The sequence below is a fragment of the Macaca nemestrina genome, chromosome 5 (genome assembly GCF_043159975.1).
Source record: "Macaca nemestrina isolate mMacNem1 chromosome 5, mMacNem.hap1, whole genome shotgun sequence".
Classification (NCBI taxonomy): Eukaryota; Metazoa; Chordata; class Mammalia; order Primates; family Cercopithecidae; genus Macaca; species Macaca nemestrina.
The window spans coordinates 150824661-150845473 of NC_092129.1; the positions used below are offsets into that span (position 1 = coordinate 150824661).

At 52.5% G+C, this 20813-nt stretch overlaps 3 protein-coding genes across 4 annotated transcripts; 1 reads left to right on the forward strand and 2 right to left on the reverse strand.

Annotated features, from left to right (window-relative positions):
• Positions 1-226: 226 nt before the first annotated feature.
• WHR1 (winged helix repair factor 1) lies at positions 227-7935 on the reverse strand. 2 transcript variants are annotated; one of them, XM_011768806.3, is made up of 8 exons: positions 7689-7935; positions 7394-7603; positions 7126-7262; positions 2635-2730; positions 2126-2265; positions 1134-1231; positions 871-1018; positions 227-668 (listed from the first exon to the last, which is right to left on the reverse strand). In XM_011768806.3, the coding sequence occupies exons 1-8, from the start codon at positions 7933-7935 to the stop codon at positions 623-625; spliced, it is 1122 nt and encodes a 373-aa protein (XP_011767108.1). In that variant the 3' UTR covers positions 227-622. The 2 variants fall into 2 exon arrangements, with proteins under 2 accessions (XP_011767108.1, XP_070953344.1); XM_071097243.1 differs by having other exon boundaries at positions 7394-7811.
• A 295-nt stretch (positions 7936-8230) lies between these two features.
• Positions 8231-10086, forward strand: LOC105497595 (decapping exoribonuclease). Its single transcript, XM_011768805.3, has 6 exons — positions 8231-8586; positions 8757-8992; positions 9079-9298; positions 9426-9561; positions 9699-9793; positions 9878-10086. The coding sequence occupies exons 1-6, from the start codon at positions 8231-8233 to the stop codon at positions 10023-10025; spliced, it is 1191 nt and encodes a 396-aa protein (XP_011767107.1). The 3' UTR covers positions 10026-10086.
• Positions 10087-10139: 53 nt separating this feature from the next.
• Positions 10140-20811, reverse strand: SKIC2 (SKI2 subunit of superkiller complex). The gene is made up of 28 exons (XM_011768803.3): positions 20659-20811; positions 20473-20576; positions 19771-19880; positions 19552-19669; positions 19341-19455; positions 19147-19221; positions 18828-18881; positions 18534-18724; positions 18245-18373; positions 17866-18011; positions 17336-17482; positions 17123-17207; positions 16830-16936; positions 16361-16507; positions 16187-16283; positions 15801-16013; positions 15584-15694; positions 13922-14152; positions 13086-13223; positions 12791-12928; positions 12543-12647; positions 12058-12205; positions 11838-11964; positions 11374-11584; positions 11116-11226; positions 10823-11041; positions 10493-10633; positions 10140-10382 (listed from the first exon to the last, which is right to left on the reverse strand). Exons 1-28 carry the CDS (start codon positions 20678-20680, stop codon positions 10182-10184), a joined length of 3741 nt encoding a protein of 1246 aa, XP_011767105.2. The 5' UTR covers positions 20681-20811; the 3' UTR covers positions 10140-10181.
• Positions 20812-20813: the final 2 nt, after the last annotated feature.

A 20813-nucleotide genomic window follows, 5' to 3' on the forward strand; every position in this document is an offset into this window, starting at 1 on the left:
ATTCCAACACAAATTGAACAATACTAGGCTTTTGCTTTTTCAGGCCCTAACAGAAATTCCATGGTTTAGGAGATGAGGTACACCCGTAACACTCCACAGGGAGAGTGGTCTGGTGAACCCCTAACCCCTTTCCTCTCTGAACGAGGCAAAGCTCAGACTTCACCTCTACCCCTAAACAAGGCACCCAAGCGCACGTCTCAGTAAATAAAGGACGTCCAGAAAATACCACAGGCAGAAGTACTTTATTTGGCAATTTTAACATGACATGTAGGGAAAAGAACCCTGCCCTCCTTCACCAGCCTCCCCAGAAATCCCACCTTCCTATTTCAAGACAGAGTAATAACAGCACCATTTTACACGAAAGGGAACAGCCACAGCCTTGGCACCATTTCTGGTTCCACTTTCCGTGGAAGGGCAGAGAAGCACTGCTCAAACCCCACCACCGGGTCAGAGCCCAGGCAAACAGCAGCAGCCACATCTGACCCTTTGCATACACGAGAGCCCAACACTCTTCCTGGCTCCCAAGCCTTCCCAAGGTGACCCTGTTTCAGCCACCATCACGCAGCAATTCCAGTCCCCTCCAGGCCCACTCTGGGGAGCTGAGCAATGATGAGCAGAATCTTCATGTCTCTGGCAGGCGGAGGAGGGTTCCAGAAGTGGTAGAGATGCTGTGCAGGAGAAAGACAAGGCTGGAGCCAGACGCCTAGGCTCAAGTTGTGAGGAGAGCTTAGAACTTGGGAAGGGGTGTTCCCGGGTTCCAGAGAAGAATGAGATCCACTGGCCTTCACTAGGGAACTAAGCATGAGCTGGGAGGAAATCCGACCTTGGGTCATTGCTCCGTCATCTGCCAGAGGCCCGGGCAAGACTCACCAGTCCACTAGCTGGGCCCCAATGAGGTCGTGCACATGGTAGGTGAGACCAAGCCGTACAACAGCAGGAGCCCGCCGGCCCAGGAGCTCTGATAGGAGCAGCTCCCGATACTTGGACTTCCGGACCATGCCAAGGACAGCCTGGCGCCCTGGAGAAGTGGCAAAGGAGAGGGGAAAGGTGAATAAGGCGTAGAGGCCTGAGGAGTCACCAAAAGGTGAGGGGCTGCAGGCCTGAGCTGCAGGCCTGAGCTGCAGATGGGATACCTTTAACAAAGTACTTGATGAATCTCCCAGCTCCAGGCACAGCTAGCCACCAGCTCCCAGCATCTCGGACGGTGAGGACTCCGGCGTTCACCAGATGCCTGAGGGCAGTGGGAAGCCAGCAGAGATGAGGTCTGGGCTCTGAGAACAACCTCTCCTCCTCATCCATTAATATTTACACAAGTCTCGAGAAACATGGGCAACCACGCAAGAGAAAGTGGTAACAACACCCCAACCTGGGGTGGTTGTGTGCTTGCACCAACTGCCTCTGTTGGTGCAGTTGCTTGTTCCAGGACCCCTACGTGGACTGCCCTCCCTCCACTCTCTTTTCCTGCTACTATTACTCATTCATTTAAATAGTTTCTCTTCCCTGACTACACGTCCTGACACACATTCAGTCTCAGGAGTGAGGAGAGGAATCAGGGTCTTCTGCGCTCCTGCCACCACCTAGGTAGACCACGCCAAGGCTCCCATCACATCTCTCTGAGAGTGTGTCTGCCCATGTGAGACCGGTGCTACAGCTCTTCAAATACTTTCACATATTCCATGCATTACAAAGTAGGAGGCCTGAGCCAGATAGAGCCTCTCAAAATTATATTTTTCTTTAGCGCCTGCCCAGTTGTTTTTTAGCTTTGGGGTTTTTTTGTTTTAATGTGAATGTTTAGGGGTATCCCAACTCCTATCATTCTCTATCCTCTTAGTCCTAGTATAATTAACATCAAGCTTTTACGGTTCCTGCCAGGCCCCTGCATACTTTTGATAAGCCACCAAGGACTGAATTCTATTCCAGGGCTCTTTCTAAGGCCGCAGGTAAGATAGGTCTCCTCTCTTGTGGGGAGGAATAAAAACTTGGGTCATTTTATTAAAAAGAAGAGTCAGCCTATTGGCAGCTTTTCTGGCAGGTTCACCAAAAAAGCAAAAGGACAGGCTGCATGGAACTGGAGGGAGCCAGGGAGGCGTCAGATGCCTGACTTTGTTGGTTCCACAAGTCTCACGTGATTTCTGAGTCCCTGAAGCCAAAGGTCTGTGTCATTTGTTCCTGCTGGAAACTAAGGTCCCCACAGGCTGGAAGTACTGAAGCTAGAAATTTCTGCACTGCCCCAGCATACGGTCGGCCATCACAGGCCTTGAGGACCTAAAAGCAGAGATGAGAAGCATGGTCCGTCCCCACCCTCACTCTCCACCAACCTCTCCACCCCTAGGACAGCATTTCTCTTCCTGTCTTACCTCTTGCTCAGATCCTTCCACCTCTCATACCCTTCCTCCTCCTCCTCCTCCTCCTCCTCCTCCTCTCCCTCCTCTCCCCACTCTTTACCCTCTCGCTCCTCCCTCTTTCCCTCCTGTCTCTCTCCCTCATATTACTACTTACCAGGGCCTGTGCCCTCTCCATGGGATGTGGGGGCAGAGAAATTCTTTCTTTTGTTTTTATTTCTGTTTCCCAACTTCCCTATCTCCCCCAACCTGTTCTCTGCCCCTGGCACCCCTGACACACACAGTCACATACTCTGGTCCTGTAGTCCTCAGTGAAGATAATTCCATGGGCATCCAAGTCGAAGCCCAGCTGGACGATTCTGATCTCCCCCTGCTCTTGAAGCTCCTTCTGTCTCCACAGAGAAGAGAGTGAAAAGAGGGGTATCAGGGTAAGATGCTCTGCTATACTCTGGGCACTCTCAGGCAGGGAGATTTTGCCAATATTGGGGCAAATTTCTCTTAGTAAAGAAAAAACTGTGTGAGAAGATAATCAGGTAAATGACCAAGCAGCCTTTTCCAACTAGCTACCCACTATCTCATCCACCTGCCTTATCTATGGTCTGTCAAACAGTCAATATAATTTTCTAAGACCAAGCACTAAGATAAAACAATGATTAAGATGCAGGCTCTGGCTTCAAAACATTAACAGGAAAATTCTGGGTGGGGTAAGGTGGGGAGGAGTATGGGATTCAATGTTTAAAACAAACAAAAATGAACCAGGACTTCTGTTTATGAGAATACAGCAAGAACTAATACACCTGTTGAAAATTAACTAAAATGCTGGATAAAATGTTATTTAAAAATTGTTTAAGACCAGGTACAGTGGCTCATGCCTGTAATCCAGCATTTTGGGAGGCTGAGGTAGCAGGATCAATTGAGGACAGGAGTTCAAGATCAGTCTGGGCAACACAGTGAGACCCCCATCTCTACAAAAAATGTAAAAACTTAGCCAGGCGTGGTGGCAGAGACCTGTAGTCCTAGCTACTGGGCAGATTGAGGCAAGAGGATCACCTAACCCAGGAGTTTGAGGCTGCAGTAAGCTAGGATTGCAACTGGGCAACACAGTGAGACTCCGTCTCTTAAAAAAAATTGTTTAGACACTAAAGACCTCACAAGATAACAGGAATTACCACTAATATAACATCTCAGTAGGCCGGGTGAGATGGCTCACACCTGTAATCCCAGCACTTTGGGAGGCTGAGGGGGGGTGGATCACCTGAGGTCAGGAGTTCAGTATCAGCCTGACCAATACGGTAAAACCCTACTAAAAATACAAAAATTAGCTGGGCGTGGTGGTGTGCACGTGTAGTCCCAGCTACTCGGGAGGCTGAGACAGGAGAATTGCTTGAACCCAGAAAGTTGCTGTGAGCCAAGATCATGCCACTGCACTCCAGCCTGGATGACAGAATGAGACTCCATCTCAAAAAATAAAAATAAAAATAACTGGGGCCGGGCACAGTAGCTCATGCCTGTAATCCCAGCACTTTCGGAGGCTAAGGGTGATCACTTGAGGTCAGAAGTTCAAGACCAGCCTGGCCAACATGACGAAACCCAGTCTCCATGAAAAATACAAAACTTAGCTGGGTGTGGTGTCAGGTGCCTGTAACGCCAGCTACTTGGGAGGCTGAGGCAGGAGAATCACTTGCACTCAGGAGGCAGAGGTTGCAGTGAGCCAAGATCGTGCCACTGCACTCCAACTTGGGTGCCAGGGTGAGACACTGTCTCAAAAAAAAAAAGTAATTGGAACATGGAGTGCATTTATTAATCTAGGCAAATCTGCCCAGAACATTTTCAAAAGTAACTGGGTGCATAAGGAAACAAAACGCAAAGAGACAATAAAAACAAACCCCAAAAGACAAATAATAGTGGATTTATCGAAAAGACAAAAAAAACAAAACAAACAAACAAAAAAAAAAATGGCATTTTGGGAGGCCGAGGCAGGCAGATCATTTGAGGTCAGGAGTTTGAGACCAGCCTGGCCAACATGGTGAAATCCCATACCTATTAAAAATACAAAATGTGGCCGGGCACAGTGGCTTATGCCTGTAATCCCAGCACTTTGGGAGGCCAAGGGGGGCAGATCAAGAGGTCAGGAGATCGAGACCATCATGGCCATCATGATGAAACCCTGTCTCTACTAAAAATACCAAAATTAGCTGGGCGTGGTGACATGTGCCTGTAGTCCCAGCTACTCGGGAGGGTGAGGCAGGAGAATTGCTTGAACCTGGAAGGCAGAGGTTGCAGTGAGTTGAGATCGTGCCACTGCACTTCAGCCTGGGCAACAGAATGAGACTCCACCTCAAAAAAAAAAAAGGAAAACCAAGGGAACAATGACCATAGCAGTCACCTCCCAGGGACACTCTGATCAGAGACATTTTGATCAGAGAGGAATATATGTGGGATACTGGCCATGTTCTATAGTTTGACCTAGGGAGTAGCTAGATGGGTATCTGCTTTATAAACATCATTTAAATTATATATGTTTATATTTTCATTCGGCAACTTTTAAAGGTTTTTAAAATAAAAGCTAACACTAATATATTAAAGACAACAAATACTTCTTAAGGAGTGGTTCCATCTGGCATGCTTCCTCACAGGAGACGTAGTGAGGGAGACTAGCTCACCTCAAGGGACAGCCAGACTGCCTTCCTTTTCTTCCCTCTTTTCTTGAAAGATCACTATTAACCTTCTACCTGCTAAATCCAATGAACAGATTTCAGTTCTGGGTTTTTTTTGTTGTGTTTTCATTTTTTTTTAGAGACAGGGTCTCACTCTGTCACCCAGGCTAAAGTGCAGTCGTGCAATCATAGCTCACTGCAGCCTCAAATTCTTGGGCTCAAGCAATCCTTCTGCCTCAACTTTCTAAACAGCTAGAACAACAGGTGCATACCACCATGCCCAGCTAAGAATTTTTGTGTTTCAATTTATTTTATTTATTTAGTAGAGATGGGGTCTCAGTTATTTAGTAAAGACGGGGTCTCACTTTGTTGCCCAGACTGGTCTCAAACTTTTGGTTTCAAGCTATACTCCTGCCTCAGTCTCCCAAAGTGGTGGGATTACAGGCATGAGCCACCACACTCAGCCTAGATTTCAGTTTATATTTTACTTTACCTCCTCCCTCTTCTTAGACCACTGTCTTGAATCACAGGTTCTAATACTGCCAACTACTTCACTTTCTCAAAAATCTCTTTACTTTTACAATAGGCCTCTTCCTGGGTTACCTTTTTTTTTTTTTTTTTTTTTTTTTTTTTGAGACAAGGTCTAGCTCTATCACCCAGGCTGGGGTGCAGTGGTGCTATCTCAGCTCACCTCCCCAGCTGAAGCAATCCTCCCACCTCAGCCTCCCCAGGTGCGTACCACCATGCCTGGCTAATTTTTGTATTTTTTTTGTAGAGATGGGGTTTTGTCATGTTGCCTATGCTGGTCTCAAACTCATGAGCTCAAGAGATCCACTCACCTCGGCCTCCCAAAGTGCTGGGATTACAGGCGTGAGCCACCACCCCGGCCTCTGGGTTCCTCTTAACTCAGGCAATTCCTTCTCTGCCTCTGCCACAGATTCCTCTTCTTCTGCTTTCCCTTTATGTCAGTGGATCTCAAATTTTAAGGCACACTTAAAAAGGACTTGAGGCAGTTCAAAAGTGTAGAGTCCCAAATCCCACCCCAAGAGATTGTAACTCATTAACTTTGGATGAGTCCCAGGAACCTGTATTTTTTAAATAAACAGCCCATGTAATTTTGACACAGGCATAACTCAGCTCATACATTCAGTAACACTGCCTTAAATGACAGTGTTTCCCAGCATTGTGGATTTGACCCTATCAACTTCCACTCTAAACTTGGAGTCCTTAACCATGGACCTCAGAAGATTAGTGAAGTATTTCCCCCCAACTGTACATACATCCTATGTATATGTGGCATACGTGCATTTTTCTGGAGAGAAATAGCCATAACTTTTATCACCTTCTAAAGATTATAAAAAGGTTAGAAATCACTCCTCTACCCACTCTTCCTACTGGATCTCACCACATCCACAGAATTAACCACTTGCTATTCACACCTCCATGACTTGTAATTCTATTATCACTGGCCAGAATTCTCTCCAACTCTAATATCCACTTGTCTAATACGTTTGTCTTTGGATGCTCCACATGCACCATCAACTCAACTTGTACAAAATTAAACACATTATCCGTAGTCCAACAACTAAATGTGCTCCTAATACCACCAGCCACGCAGTCATCCGGAAAGTCTGAGTTTTCCTGGACTCCTCCCTTTCTCACTCTCCTCTCCCTCCGTACTGCACTGACCTAATTTAGGCCTTCACCACTTCTCAGATGCAGTGTCTTCTTAGCTGACCTCCCTGCCTCATCCACTACCTCCAATACACCATTCCCTCTCTCTATGACATTCTCTACCAGCCCATCGCCTCAGTGTAAGATGGAAACAACACTGATGTACAAGGCCTGTCATGATCTGACGTCTGTCTGCACTCCCAGTGCTCTATGTTCGAACCATGCCCCATGACTCGGTTTCCCCAAAAGCCTCGTTCTTCTCCCTCCATGGTTGAAATGCCCTGTACTGCCTGCGACCCATTTAACAGGGTCTCTGTGGCACCCCAGTGCCCGGAACAGTGCCCTCCCCTGAAAGGCCTAATGCTTGCTGAACAGCTGGCGGAGTGACTGAGGAACAGGAAATTTTAGGAGTCAGGAAAGGGGCCTCCGGCGGTCGCACCGACGCCCCTCACCAGCTGCCGGTCGGCCACGGTCCTGTCAGGCACGAGGCTGTACACCTGGCTCCTCAGCACGATGGGCGGCAGAGCGTCCTCAAACAGACCTCGCGGGAACAGCTGCATGAGCTCTGAGACAGCCGCGCGCGCCGACCCTGGACCGAGAAACCGGGTCAGAGACAGGGAACTGGGGCGGGGACGCGGTTCCAACAAAACTCTCGGCTACCGGAAGCGAGGCCCCACCCAGCTGGGGTCTTTAGCCCCGCCCCGGGGTTGCCATGGTTACCTGGCTCGCCACGAAGAGGATCCGACTCCACAAGCCCTCGCTTCCGCCGCCTCTTAACTCCAAAGGTCTCCGGGACCAGGTGATGCCTTTTTCGGCTCATATCCCGGGATTTTATGGTACCGGGGAAGAGGTAGGAATGGAGGGAAGAGAACCTGAAAATAGGGTCTTCCGGCGCAGAACAGTGACGTACGGTCTCCCCGGGCGTCCCTCCTAGACCAGGTGATGACGAAAAGGGCGTCAACTTGTCATCCCTCAGGCCAGTCAGTGTTGGGAGGGGCGGTGGCGACGCAGATACCCGCACCACGTCCGCCGGGCCGGGCCTCACGCCGACCGCGGATTGGCTCCCTCCAAGGGCACGCACGCCTGGGGACTCGTGGGCGGCGTGGAGGGGCGCCGGTGGCCACGTTGGGATCAGCATCCTTCGTAAAGCTCACACCTCCCCGGCCCCGGGAGGGGTTTGCCCGCCACTGTCGCTGAATGATTGCATCATCGAAAGCAGAAAAACCACTTTTGCATCCTTCGGCCTCTGGTGTGCCTGCCATGACGTCATAGCCCTGCGGAGGTGCAAGTTGGGGAGCTTTGAGGTAACTGGATTCTTGATCTGAGCGCAGGCGTCCTTCCTAACCTCACTGCATTTGGAGGACCTGGAGGGAGGGTGGGTGAAGGGCAAGGAAAGAGGCAGGATGAGAGGTTGGCCGCGGTGGCGTCTGAGGGGCCTGAATGTTTCAAGGCCAGAACCTGGCGATCAGGTGGCTCGCTTAGTCCTAAACCAGTCATCCTTCTCCAGGCCTCCTCTGTAAAATGGAAACTCTGTCCCCCTGCTTCCCTTAGGACCTCATGGATCCCAGGGGGACCAAGAGAGGAGCTGAGAAGACAGAGGTAGCTGAGCCTCGGAACAAACTACCCCGTCCAGCAGCTTCTCTGCCCACAAACCCTGCCCTCTACTCTGGGCCCTTTCCTTTCTACCGGCGCCCTTCGGAACTGGGCTGCTTCTCCCTGGATGCTCAACGCCAGTACCATGGAGATGCCCGAGCCCTGCGCTACTATAGCCCACCCCCCACTAACGGTCCAGGCCCCAACTTTGACCTCAGAGACGGATACCCGGATCGATACCAGCCCCGGGACGAGGAGGTCCAAGAAAGGCTGAACCACCTGCTGTGCTGGCTCCTGGAACACCGAGGCCGGTTGGAGGGGTGAGCAAAGCGTGGCAGGCAGTATATCTGGAGACCCGTACTACCCTCTAAAATTAGGAGAGCCACAGCTGGGGTGAGAATCAGTCCTTAAAAGAAACAGACTATTCTTCGAGGGGAGCATCTCACTAATGCTTGTGTCAGACCTTCAGCCTGTAACTCCTGCCTCTCAGGGGTCCAGGCTGGCTGGCAGAGGCCATAGTGACATGGCGGGGGCACCTGACAAAATTGCTGACGACACCGTATGAGCGGCAGGAGGGTTGGCAGCTGGCAGCCTCTCGGTTCCAGGGAACACTATACCTGAGTGAGGTGGAGACGCCGAAAGCCCGGGCCCAGAGGCTTGCTCGGCCACCGCTCCTCCGGGAGCTTATGTACATGGGATACAAATTTGAGCAGTATATGTGTGCAGGTGAGTTGCCCCTGCTTCATAGCCCCCTTCCCCTTCCCAGAGATTGAGAGTCCCCCACCCCTGCTGCTGCTTCTCTCCTTGTGCAGACAAACCTGGAAGCTCCCCAGACCCCTCTGGGGAGGTTAACACCAACGTGGCCTTCTGCTCTGTGCTACGCAGCCGCCTGGGAAGCCACCCTCTGCTCTTCTCAGGGGAGGTAGACTGCACAGACCCCCAGACCCCATCCACACAGCCCCCCACCTGCTATGTGGAGCTCAAGACCTCCAAGGAGATGCACAGCCCTGGCCAATGGAGGAGCTTCTACAGGTTCAGGACAGGGGTGGGCAGGGCGAGAGCTTAGACTTGAAGGCTGGGAAAGGGACTTGGGGAGGAGGGTGAAGGCAGAATGGAGGGTGGACGAGGGGTCCCACTGACCCCTTGCTTTTCCTGACAGACACAAGCTCTTGAAATGGTGGGCTCAGTCATTCCTCCCAGGTGTCCCGAATGTTGTTGCTGGCTTCCGTAACCCAGAGGGTTTTGTCTCTTCCCTCAAGACCTTTCCTACCATGAAGATGTTTGACTATGTCAGGGTAAGGGAATGATGCTGCAGCTCCCACCCGCATCCCCAAACACCAAGACCACAGGTCTAGCGTCCAGGGCAGCAGCCTGCCTTCCCCTCGTCCCACCACCCCCACTGCCAATCTTCTGCCTCCTCTGCCTGCTCCAGAATGACCGTGACGGCTGGAATCCCTCTGTGTGCATGAACTTCTGTGCCGCCTTCCTTAGCTTTGCCCAGAGCACGGTTGTCCAGGATGATCCCAGGTGAGGCATTCGGCTCTGTCCATCCTCTCTGGATCCCAGGATCCAGCCTCTGGTCCTCAGCTGATTCCTCCATCTGCCCCCCAGGCTTGTTCACCTCTTCTCTTGGGAGCCTGGTGGCCCAGTCACCGTGTCTGTACACCGAGATGCACCCTATGCCTTCCTGCCTATATGGTACGTGGAAGCCATGACTCAGGACTTCCCATCACCCCCCAAGACTCCCTCCCCCAAATAGTGATGTTTAGAGGGGGGCAGTCATATCTCTGTGTGCAGATAATAAAAGCGTATTTCTAAGAGGTTCTGCTATCTTCTTAGCTGAGTCATCCCTGCCCAACAACTCAAGCACACACAGTGGTTTGCTGTTTTATCATCACATTTTTCCATGGGGCATTCACTGGGTGTAGAGGCTGGCCGCAAATACGATGTCCCGCCGTAGCAAGGTAGCCGCTGTCTCCATCTTCGCGCCCAGCACAGGCTCTCCTACTAGGCGGGCTGCCCCCCGCAGTGAGCGACACATCTCAGCCAGGCGCTGAATGCAGCGGACCACCAGGCCCTCAGGGGTCCCTGAGAGCCCTGCCAACTCAGAGAAGGGCTGTGGGGAAAGTAGGGTGAGAACTGGATGTGCTCACCCTGGGCATGCTCACCCTGGGCAGGCTCACCCTCAGCCAGCCGTCTGCAAAATCCCAAACCTCAGGTACTCACCATGCCCCGGGCCCACTCATACACAACCTCGACCAGCCCAAAATTCAGCTCGCCCACAAATTCCTCCACCGTCTGGTTCAGGCCACAAGCCACCTGGACCTCACCAATCCGCTTGGCCACAGCCCGAACACGTTCTATTCCCTGCAGGGAAGAAGGAGAGATTAAGGCCTGCCTTCCTGCTCCAGGAGAGGGAAGGACTAGATCAAGAAGGCAGCCATTCCCATCCTCGGGGCACTTACAGGGCAGCAGGGGGTCACCTGGGGGACTACCTGAGGGTGGAGGTCAGGAATGCCACAGCCCTGGCAGGGAGAAAGGAGTGATATCCCCTACCTGCTTGAGGGTGTTTGGGAGCTGATCTCCAGCGTCCCCAGGGCTCTGGCAGACCAGGCCAGAGAGCAAGGCAGCAATCTCCTCAGGCCGCAGGGTGCTTAGTGCATTGTCAAACATGAGCTCAGTGAGGAGCAACTCATGGCTGCTCATGGCACAAGCCACCCGCCCTGCCAGCTTCACAGTGCCTGCCTCGTCCACGTAACCCAGGGTTCGGAGCACCTGTAAGAAAAAGAGTGGGCATTGGACACCCTGCTATCCCCTAGCCCCCCCGCCCCAACCACTGCCCCGCCCACCTCTACTCGCTGGTGGTACTCAGGAAGCAGCAGCAGTGACTGATCTGACAGTAGGAAGCGCAGCCGCTCCATCTCCTTCTGTATCTGCATTCGCTCCCGCAGCTTCAGGTACTGCAGAGAGCCACCCGTCAGCCTTCTCCTTGCCCCTTAGCAGGGGTGGACTGAAGACAAGGGCTGAGATGGGGGTGGTCGGTCTACAGGGAACCACAGAGGAAAAGCCCCTACTCCCAGCTCGGGAGTTAGCACCCAGGGTCCTACCTGGGCAGGAAAACGGGGGCTGTGTACACACTGAGCCCCCCGGATCAGCTCCTCCAGCTTCCGGGCCCGGAGCCCACCCTCTACAACCGACACGTCTTTGAGCTGCAGGTCATTGACAGGGTCGAGGGTGGGGGGTCCGGCTGGGTGAGCCTGAGCCAGACGCAGTAGTTCCTGAACAGCAGTGGTCACGGCTGCAAGGGGAGGATCCTTCCTGAAGAGGGAGGAGATCTTAAGATCTGGGGTGAGATCTTCTCTCCCACAGAAGCCCCCCTCAGGCTGTGGGAGCCCTCTTACTACAACCCCCACTTCACAGTCTCCCTTAGGCTGGAGGAGCCCCCTCACTACAACCCCACCACTTCATAGTCTCCCTCAGGCTGGGGAAAACTCCCAGACCACTGCCCCTCCCCGCTTCTACATGCCCCTCTGGAGGAAAAGGGGAAAAGGGCCTCCCTAGCATCTCTGACTTGAATTTTGGCTGCTGCCTCTTGCTGAAGTCCTCCAAGATCTTCTCCCCATTCACCCGGAGCACTTTGGTGGTGATGGCAGCCATATCTGCTGGCTGGAGCTTGACTACGGTGTGCTCACAAGGCCCTGTGAAAAAGGGAGAGCAGGGCAGACCTTGCCGTGGACCCAGGCATCCTGCTCATACTGCTGGCAGAAAACAGGCATCTGCCGCACTCTCACCTTCAGGCAGGAACAGCTTGAATCCCACGAGGTCATCTGGATAGGGCACCTCTGGAGTGGCCGGCCCCCTGTCCTGTGGGTCCTGGGACAAGGGCTTATCACACAAGACCAGGGTTGTGAATACTCTGCTGGTGGAGTTCGAGGAGACCTGGGGGTGGTCAGAGAGGCCAGGAGAGCGGGGTGTGAGGAGTAGACATCAAAGGTAGGAACCAGATACCTACCCTTGGGCAGGAATCAGGAAGCAACCATGCAGAGCTCACCAGTAGAGAGGGGCGACCAAGTCAAGCGATCAGAGCAGACTTCTTGGGGTGGTGGGAGGAAGGAGTGAGCATGATGTGGTGATGGGAAGGGAGAGGGTGAAAAGGAGGGCAAGAGGGGAAAATGAGGACCCTGTGGTAATGCAACCTGCCCTGGCCAAGTGGGGAAAATGGAGAGAGGGCTTGCTCCCTCCCACCCTCTGGAGTCCAAATTCCCATCGCCCTCACCTGTAGGATCACTCCCAGTGCGTTGTGATGCTCCTGATTCTTCACAACCACCACCCTTCCTGCTGAGAGAGACTTCAACCCGTTCACAGACTCCATGATGCGTCGCTGAAGAGCAGGGACGCACACAAAGCACAGATGGGAGGAGGCATCACAGGGACAGACACTTGGACTAAGTTTAATAGCACCTAGAGTGACACGATCTCCTCCTCCCTTCTCCTGTCACCCCCTCAGCACTCACACTTGCTCACCTGAATCATGTGCTGGGTCTCTGTCAGTTCCTCCCCCCAGCCGTAATATTCAGGCAGGTCGACCAGTTGGCCAGTCACGTCAGGCTTCTCCAAAGCCCCCAGCCTCTTGGTCAGTTCGGCCAGGGCTTGTTCATGGGCCTTGGGTGGAAGCAGGGGGAAGCTGTGAAAGGGGAGTCTCCAGGCCCAGTCTGCCACACCCCCGACCCTCAACACACTGGCCTCTGGATGCCTACCTATTCCCAGCCTGGCTTTGTACAACCTCCTGCTCCACATACTGGTTACCCAGGCTCCTCACCTTGCTGTCCTTGCGGGAGGGAAACTCAGAGAAGCTCCTCTTCATCATGTCCTCCACCCTGAGGGCATCCACCCGCAGCAAGTTGAGGATCATAGTGTACGTGAGGCGGAACTGGGACTGCAGCTGGGATGGCTTCCCCTGGAATCAGGTCAGAGAAGTCAGTGAGATCAGGGTGGGACCTACTGCACCCCAGCCAGTCTTCTGGACTGGGCCTACTCCCATCAGACCTGGTCCCAGCTCTGCAACCATGGGGCCTTTGACAAACCACTTGCTCACCTCTTCTGTAACATAAGGGAGCAAACTGAAATAAATAGACTCAAAGGCCCCATCTAGCTCCGTATTCATGGGAGAGAAAACTGGAAGAGATAGGCTTCAATCTCATCCTTGGATTCGCTCACTCCTACCTCGGCTTCTCCCAGACAAAACAAAAAAGTCAGAGGAAGCTGGGCGCTGTGGCTCACAACTACAGTCCCAGCACTTTGGGAAGCTGAGGCAGACAGATTGCTTGAGCCCAGGAGTTCAAGACCAACCTGGGCAACATAGCAAAACCTCATCTCTACAAAAAATAGAAAAAAAAAAAGTTAGCCAGGCATGGTGCATATGCCTGGAATCCCAGCTACTTGGGAGGCTGAGATGGGAGGATCACTTGAGCCTGGGAGGCAGAGGTTGCAGTGATCCAAGATTGTGCCACTGCACTACAGCCTAGGTGACTCTGCCTCCAAAAAAAAAAAAAAAAAAAAAAGAAGAAGAAAAAGAACAAGTCAGAAGAGAGGAGAATGGAAGAATCCAGCAAGGTCCTAGAGCTGGGGCCCTGCCCAGGATGCTGGGTCACTCACCATCATCATGCGGTGCAGGTCTGCCATCTCGGGCACTCGGCCCTTGCAGAGCAGGATAACGGTGCCTGTGGGGTCCAGGCCCCTCCGCCCTGCCCGGCCTGCCATCTGCACATACTCCCCAGGGAGCAGGTCCCGGAAGGTGGAGCCATCGTGCTTGCGCATGGAGTCAAACACTACTGTACGAGCCGGCATGTTTACTCCCATGGCAAAGGTCTCTGTGGCAAACAAGACCTGGGACAGAGGAGAACGGAAAGGATCAGCAAAGGCTCTACATATACACGCCCCCAGCCCTGGCCAAGCCCACCTTACTTTGTAGGCACAAGGCACCATCCCAGTTGTTACTTATGGGATCTCATCGAACTCTCCAGGCAAATCTATGGGATTGGTACTATTGTTTTCCTCATTTTACTTATGTAGCTACTTATTTCTATTTCTTTCCTTTTACCCCCATATCCCATTCCCATCCCTGACTGCAATCATTCCAATATATCCAACAAATATTTTTATATAAATATCTTATAGAACATGTCTTCTTTTGTGAGCTTGTAGTTTATAATTCATATAAAAAGTGGTTATATATCTGATTTTTTGTTTCTTCTTTTTTTCCACCCTAGTGTTTCAACATCTGTCCATGTTCCTGTGGTCACTGCTTCCAACTGCTGCAGAACACTCTGAGTGCACCCCCCACACTAACTTTCCCTCTCTCCCAGGGAAGGGCACCCTGGTACTACCAACACCCTGCCACCACAAACAAAGGAAGGGTGGAAATGTTCTCTCTCAGACCACGGTGAGAATTTCTTGGTGATACATACCCAGGAATGAAATATAGACTCAGAGTACGATATACCTTTTGTTTGTTTCTTTGTTTGTTTTTGTTTTAAGATGGAGTCTCACTCTGTCACCAGGCTGGAGTGCAACGGCATGATCTTGGCTCACTGCAACCTCCACCTCCTGGGTTCAAGCAATTCTCCCGCCTCAGCCTCCCGAGTAGCTGGGACTACAGGCACGCGTCACCGTGCCCAGCTAATTTTTGTATTTTTAGTAGAGACAGGGTTTCACCACGGTGGCCAGGATGGTCTCAATCTCTTGACCTCGTGATCCACCCACCTCAGCCTCCCAAAGTGCTGGGATTACAGGTGTGAGCCACCATGCCTGGCCAATATAGTTATTTTGTCTAAATAGTGCCAGGGTGCATTCCAAACTGGCTAGGCATCCTGTACAAGGATTCCCAGAACCCTGCAACTTCCTACAACTCTGGCAACACTCGGCATTAACTAGTTTCCTAAATTTTACCAGTCTAACAGCTATAAAGTCGTATCTTGTGAGTACTTCCATTTGTATATTTCTGATTACTAATAACTTTTCAAATTATTAGCTAGCTTGCTAGCTTCCTGGGTTTCTTTTCTGAGACCTATGTGTTCATATCTTATGCATCCCCATTTTAAGATGAGAAACCTGAAATTCAGGAAGGTTAAGTAATTTGTCCAGGATGATACTATAAATACACGGTGGACCTGGGATTCAAACCCAGGTAGTCTGGATCCAGAGCCCAGGTTCTTAACCACAGCACTGGCCTGCCTAAACCTCTGCCCCTCTGCCCTCTGGGCAGCCCCTAAGCAGGTAACAAACACCGAGGAGTCCCTTTCCCACCACCACATGCACCTTGACCAGGCCACGGCTGAAGAGCATCTCCACGATCTCCTTGAGGATGGGCAGGATGCCGCTATGGTGCACACCCAGGCCACGATTCAGGAGCTCTGACATGTGCAGGACCTTTGGTGGGAGGAGGCCCATGGTCAGGGATGGAGTCTCAGAACACCCTATCCTTACCAGTCTGCTAAATGGGTACATGCATACACACATACACACATAGATGCACCTGGGGCAGCTGGCGGTCAGAGCCACGGAGGCGAGCAAGGCAGCGCTGCAGGAAGAGGTGGATCTCACTCTTCTCTGAACTGGTGGTGAGGTCAAGGGAGGTGAGGCCTGAGGCCTGCTCATCACAGCGGCCCCGGGAGAAGGTGAACACCACCACAGGCAACTGGGCCCGTGTGCGGAGGGAGGCCAGGAGGGACAGGTACACTCCGCGGTCCTGGAGAAGGAAGGGGAAGGGGCAGAGGTTGAGTTCCTGAACCAACGAGAGGTGAGCTAGTGTTAACTGGGGCAGTGCTCAAAGTTCAAGTCAAAACCCCTGGGGAACAACGAAAAAAAAAAGATGGGAGGAAAAATGGGTGCTGGCAGGTACAAAACCCTCCCAGTTCTCACCTGTGCAGGGCCCCCCTGATGTGTGGGCTGCTTGGCCCCAAAGGTCTGGGCATGTTTGCTCATTCTCTCCTTCTTGGCCTCCACAGCTGCATAGTACCTGGGGCACAGGGAGGGGTAGCCGTCATGTCCAGCTAGGGGCCCAGCCCTAACTCTTTCCCCCATCTCGGGGCTCACCCTTTTGTATGGAAGGCTCCTCGAGAGTCCAGCAACAAAAAGAGCTCCCCCTGGGTCTTGGAGCTGTTCCCTGTGAAAAGATAGTGCTCCAGGGGCACGGGGCGGGTTACAGTGCTAATCACATAGATCTGACGACGCTTCAGTCGCCTGAAGGAAGGAGAGGGTAGCAAGTCAGGGATGGGAGTGTGGGAAGGAACCCACATCCCCACCCCCTTCCCTACCCCTCCAACTTTACCCAGTCTTTCCTGAGACCCAAAATGGAAGGCTATCCCCCAACATCCCATTCCATTTCAACATGCAAAGTAATCTGGACCCAAAGGGGATCCCACAGCCACCAGGTGGGACATGTTCCCCAGCATCACCCCTAAGGCCTGACCACTCTCCTTGCTGTGGTAGACTTAGTCCCCCCACTCCAATCAAGGAGTACTGTAGCCCCCATCAACCAGGCAACCCAGGACACACGTCTCACCCAATCCAGTCAGCAAACTCAAGGGCGTTGGGGACGGTGGCACTCAGAAGGATGATAGAAACGTGGTCAGGGAGCATGATGAGCACCTCCTCCCACACGACCCCACGCTGGGCACAGAGAGGGAAGAGAGGTCACAGGAGGGCAGGGGCTGCCCTTCTGCCCCTAAAGAGGCACGGGATTCCGTATGGGGGTAAAGAAAGCAGGAAGGTGCCCTGAGTGTGTAGAATAAGGGAGCCGTTCAACTGGTCCCAAAGGAAAGGACTGCCGGCATCTGCGGAGCCCAAGGCCCTTACCTCGGCATCGTTGATATAGTGAACCTCATCAAAGATGACCCACTCCAGGTCCCGAATAACATCTGAGCCACTGTACAGCATGGAGCTAGGGAGAAGAGGCCAAGGATTGACTCCCCAGTGGCTCGTCTCCATCGCCTCTTCAGACAGCACACTCTCCACAACAGCCACATCTTCCCAGCCAAAACTCCCCTGTATTGAGTGTCCATCTCTCACCGAAGGATCTCTGTGGTCATGATGAGGCAGGAGGCCTCCGGGTGCAGCTGCACATCCCCAGTGAGCAACCCCACATCCCCAAACGTGTTTCGGAAGTCCCGGAACTTCTGGTTGCTCAGGGCCTTGATGGGCGAAGTGTAGATGGTGCTGGGGAAAGAACATGAAGTTAGCCAGTCCCTCTGCAGACTCATGGCCCACGCCTCCTCTCCCACATGGAGCTCTCGCAGAAGCATGCCCCAGAAGCTTAGTTGCTCTACTTCTTCACCCAAACTGCCCTACATTCTCCTTCATGATATAACCTCAGAAAAATTCTGTCCCCAACCCCTTCCTAAACTAACCCAGGTCATTCTTCTAACCTTTCTCCCCACCATGCCTTTTTGTTTCTCTCTGAGCTCTTGTCTCAGTCTCACCCCTGAACCTCTCACTTAAAGGATGAGCTAGAGAGGTGGGGGAAGAGATGGGATTTTCAAAGGCTGCAGGAGAAAATGGGGCTGGCTGGTGAAGGGGGAGGTTGGCGAAGCAACTCGTACCGTGTCATGTGTTTCTGGGCCAGGGCAATGGCATATTCAGCCACAACTGTTTTTCCTGCAGATGTGTGAGCTGCAACAAAGACAGAGTCATGCCGCTCCAAGTGCAGGATGGCCTGTTTCTGAAACACATCTGGCTCAAATGCCCACTATGGGAGAGAGAAATAGATAGGAGCTGAAGAAAGGAGCAGGGCCTTCCTGCCTCCTGCTCATGGAGCACACAGGGCAGGGGGATGAAGGCCAGAGCCAGCCGAGGCTAGGACTAAGGACCAAGACTGGCCTGGGATGGATATGACCTCTGGCGGACAGAGGAGACAAGGGGTCAGCTGGGAGTGTGACCCAGCAAGAGGTAGAGGAGCATGTGAAGATGGGGCCAAAGTACCTGGAAGGCTGGCTGGGGAATGAGGCGATAGAAATCACCAACGGGGGAGGTGGCATCCACAGGTATGGCCCACTGCTCCTGAGGTGGAGGCTCTGGGGCTTCTGGGGCGGATACAGCTGTGGACGCTTCCTGGAAGAGTCAGGGGTAGGGGTGACAAAGATACAACCAGAGGGCTCTCGATTACCACTCCTCCCAAAAGATGTCCCTTTCTTCCCCTCAGACCCATCCTAGCCAGCCCACATCCTGGTGGCAAGGCTCTTTCTTGCCTCCACTATGCAGAACCACCAACCTTCAACACTAGGTCCTCCAAACTGCTTGCTCGGGCCAGGGGAGTACTGCAGGGAGAGGCTGAAACAGCGTCCCTTCTGGAACCTCCTGGCTGTCCCACTGCCTCATTCTCATCCTCGTCACCCCCACCCAAATCCACAGGCTCCAACAGATAGCTAAGGCTTAGTAGTCCAGGAGCTGGAGTTGGACGATCTGAGAAGCAACGCAACAAGGTCAACCTCGTCATGCTGACATCTCTGTTCCTTAGGAGAAAGACATGATTTCTCCTACACCCCACTCAAAAACCAAAACGAACCTTTTGGTGCAAAGTCCATGCCTTTCTTGAAACCAGGTGGAACAGTAAGAAGATCTGTAGGACAGGGACATGGAATCAGGGTCACTGCACGCTGGTGAACAAATTGTGTACATTATATAAACCTAAAAGATATCATTTACAGGACAGATGCTGTAGATGGGGATGTTTGCTATGACACTTTCCCAACAGATGACAGTAAAGGTTGTTATGGACAGGATATCTTTTTCTAATTTTCTCAGAGGCATGGGAGGGCTAGTAGTAGCCCAGTGATAGCGTGGGCTCTTCCTCCTCAGGGCTCAGACTCAGAGCCCTACCTTACCTTTCTCAAAGTCTATCTCCTCCTCAGCCTCCTCCCATGTGTTCAGATCTGTTATGGTGGGTTCATCCATCCCCCCTGGGAAGAGACAGGACAGACAGGGATTCATGGGATGAGGATAATACGAGATAGGTGGGGAACCCTTCCCTGGAGATTAAGGACACCCTCTTCTACCATCCCATCTCCACAAGAGTCACCTGGCCAGAAGGGATACTGAGTTGGATTTCCCCATAAGGACTGGGAGGCTGGCCCTGGAGGCCGGCGAAGAGACAAGGAGGTTGTGGCCGAGAGATTTGTGTTCTCCAGCAAGACCTAAAGCAAGAGATCAGAGCCCCAATGAGGCTGAGCTTGTCTCTGATCACCTCCCCTTCTCCCCAACTCTGTTTCTTATGACCCCTGACCTCCTACCTCTTTGTAACCCAGTATCTGGCCTGTGGTTGGGTGTCTTTGGGCCTGTAGGTCAGATGGGACTGGAGCTCCCAGGACAGCCAAAAGAGACCAGGGATCCATCTTCCTTTGCCATTTTCTGGAGAGAAAAAAAAGTAACTTTTGGGTCTTTTTTCTTCCTCTGCCCCAGCTTCCTTCAGGAACCCATCACCCTAGTCTAAGCCCCTCCAGACTCCTCACCGGGCTGAGTGCTCCACACCATGCAGAGGCAGCCAGGCTGGGGATGACAGAAACAACTGTTCTGCTTCTTGCTGCAGATCTGGGGCACAGGGAGGGAGGCCATGGGGAAGCTGAAACAAGGGCAAGATGAGAGGCATTAGGTAAGGAAAAAGAGTAAAATGCAGACAAAAGAGGTGATGGGATTTGTGTTCAGATCAGAAATGGCAGATGTGTCAAACAGACTAGGACAATCAGGCTTGGCCAAAAACTACCCGCTACTGAATTACCTGGGGCAGATTTTGGATTTCAGAAACATGGAGGCTGGACCTAGGAATCTGCATTTTTAAAAAGCTCCCTTGCTAGTCATGAAGCACATGAAATTTGAGACTCACTGATTTTAGAAAAAGGGGTCCCAGACCTAAGGATGAAGAGTTGGAGGCTCAAAGCCTAGCATCTCAGTCACCAAGTGCCCTGGTGCTTGGAGACAGAAGGGAGCTCCATGGAGAAAGTGCAGCTCTGAAAGCAAAAATATCCCCAGGACTCTCTGCTGTCTTCACATGGACTGCAGGTACACTGGGCTGGAAGCTGTCCAACACCCGTTCAGGCTGGGATGGACAGCAGTACAAGCACAGATGAACAAGGTTAAGCTAGATCCTACTGTGAGGAGGGTGAAGGAGGTTTGGACTCAATGAGGGTCAAAGGTTAGGGTCAAAAGTCACTCACGCTGCTCTCCGGAGCTCCAGGCAAGTTCAGCAGCTCCCAGCGACCTGTGCATCCGAGCTCCACGGCCCGAAGGGGTAGGTCCAGGGGATCTGGAGGAGGTAGCACTACGGGGAAAAGTCAAAAGTAAGGGGTCAAAGGTCATTCCATGTCTGCTACTCCGTGCCATTTCACTCCCCTCCCCCTCACCGAGTCGCTCTGTCTCCATCATTCTGGAGCCACAGCGGCTGCCGAGCAGCCCGGAAATGCTGCAAGCAGTCCCTGCGAGGTAAGCCCCGCCCCGGAACGGGCGGAAGTAGAGACAACTTCCGGCACGGCCCCGCCGAGAGCGTGAACTATCGCTG

Coding starts and splice junctions, on each gene's coding strand:
- LOC105497595 (XM_011768805.3), top strand. CDS start 8,231: ATGGATCCCAGGGGGACCAAGAGAGGAGCTGAGAAGACAGAGGTAGCT. Junction 9,299..9,425: donor CAATGGAGGAGCTTCTACAG/GTTCAGGACAGG, acceptor TTTTCCTGACAG/ACACAAGCTCTTGAAATGGT. Junction 9,794..9,877: donor GTTGTCCAGGATGATCCCAG/GTGAGGCATTCG, acceptor TCTGCCCCCCAG/GCTTGTTCACCTCTTCTCTT.
- WHR1 (XM_011768806.3), bottom strand. CDS start 7,935: ATGGCAGGCACACCAGAGGCCGAAGGATGCAAAAGTGGTTTTTCTGCT. Junction 7,263..7,393: donor TCCTCTTCGTGGCGAGCCAG/GTAACCATGGCA, acceptor TTCTCGGTCCAG/GGTCGGCGCGCGCGGCTGTC. Junction 669..870: donor GGGGCCCAGCTAGTGGACTG/GTGAGTCTTGCC, acceptor TCTCCTGCACAG/CATCTCTACCACTTCTGGAA.
- SKIC2 (XM_011768803.3), bottom strand. CDS start 20,680: ATGATGGAGACAGAGCGACTCG. Junction 19,222..19,340: donor TCAGTATCCCTTCTGGCCAG/GTGACTCTTGTG, acceptor GTCTCTTCCCAG/GGGGGATGGATGAACCCACC. Junction 18,374..18,533: donor TGGAGGACCTAGTGTTGAAG/GTTGGTGGTTCT, acceptor TGACTCTTCCAG/GAAGCGTCCACAGCTGTATC.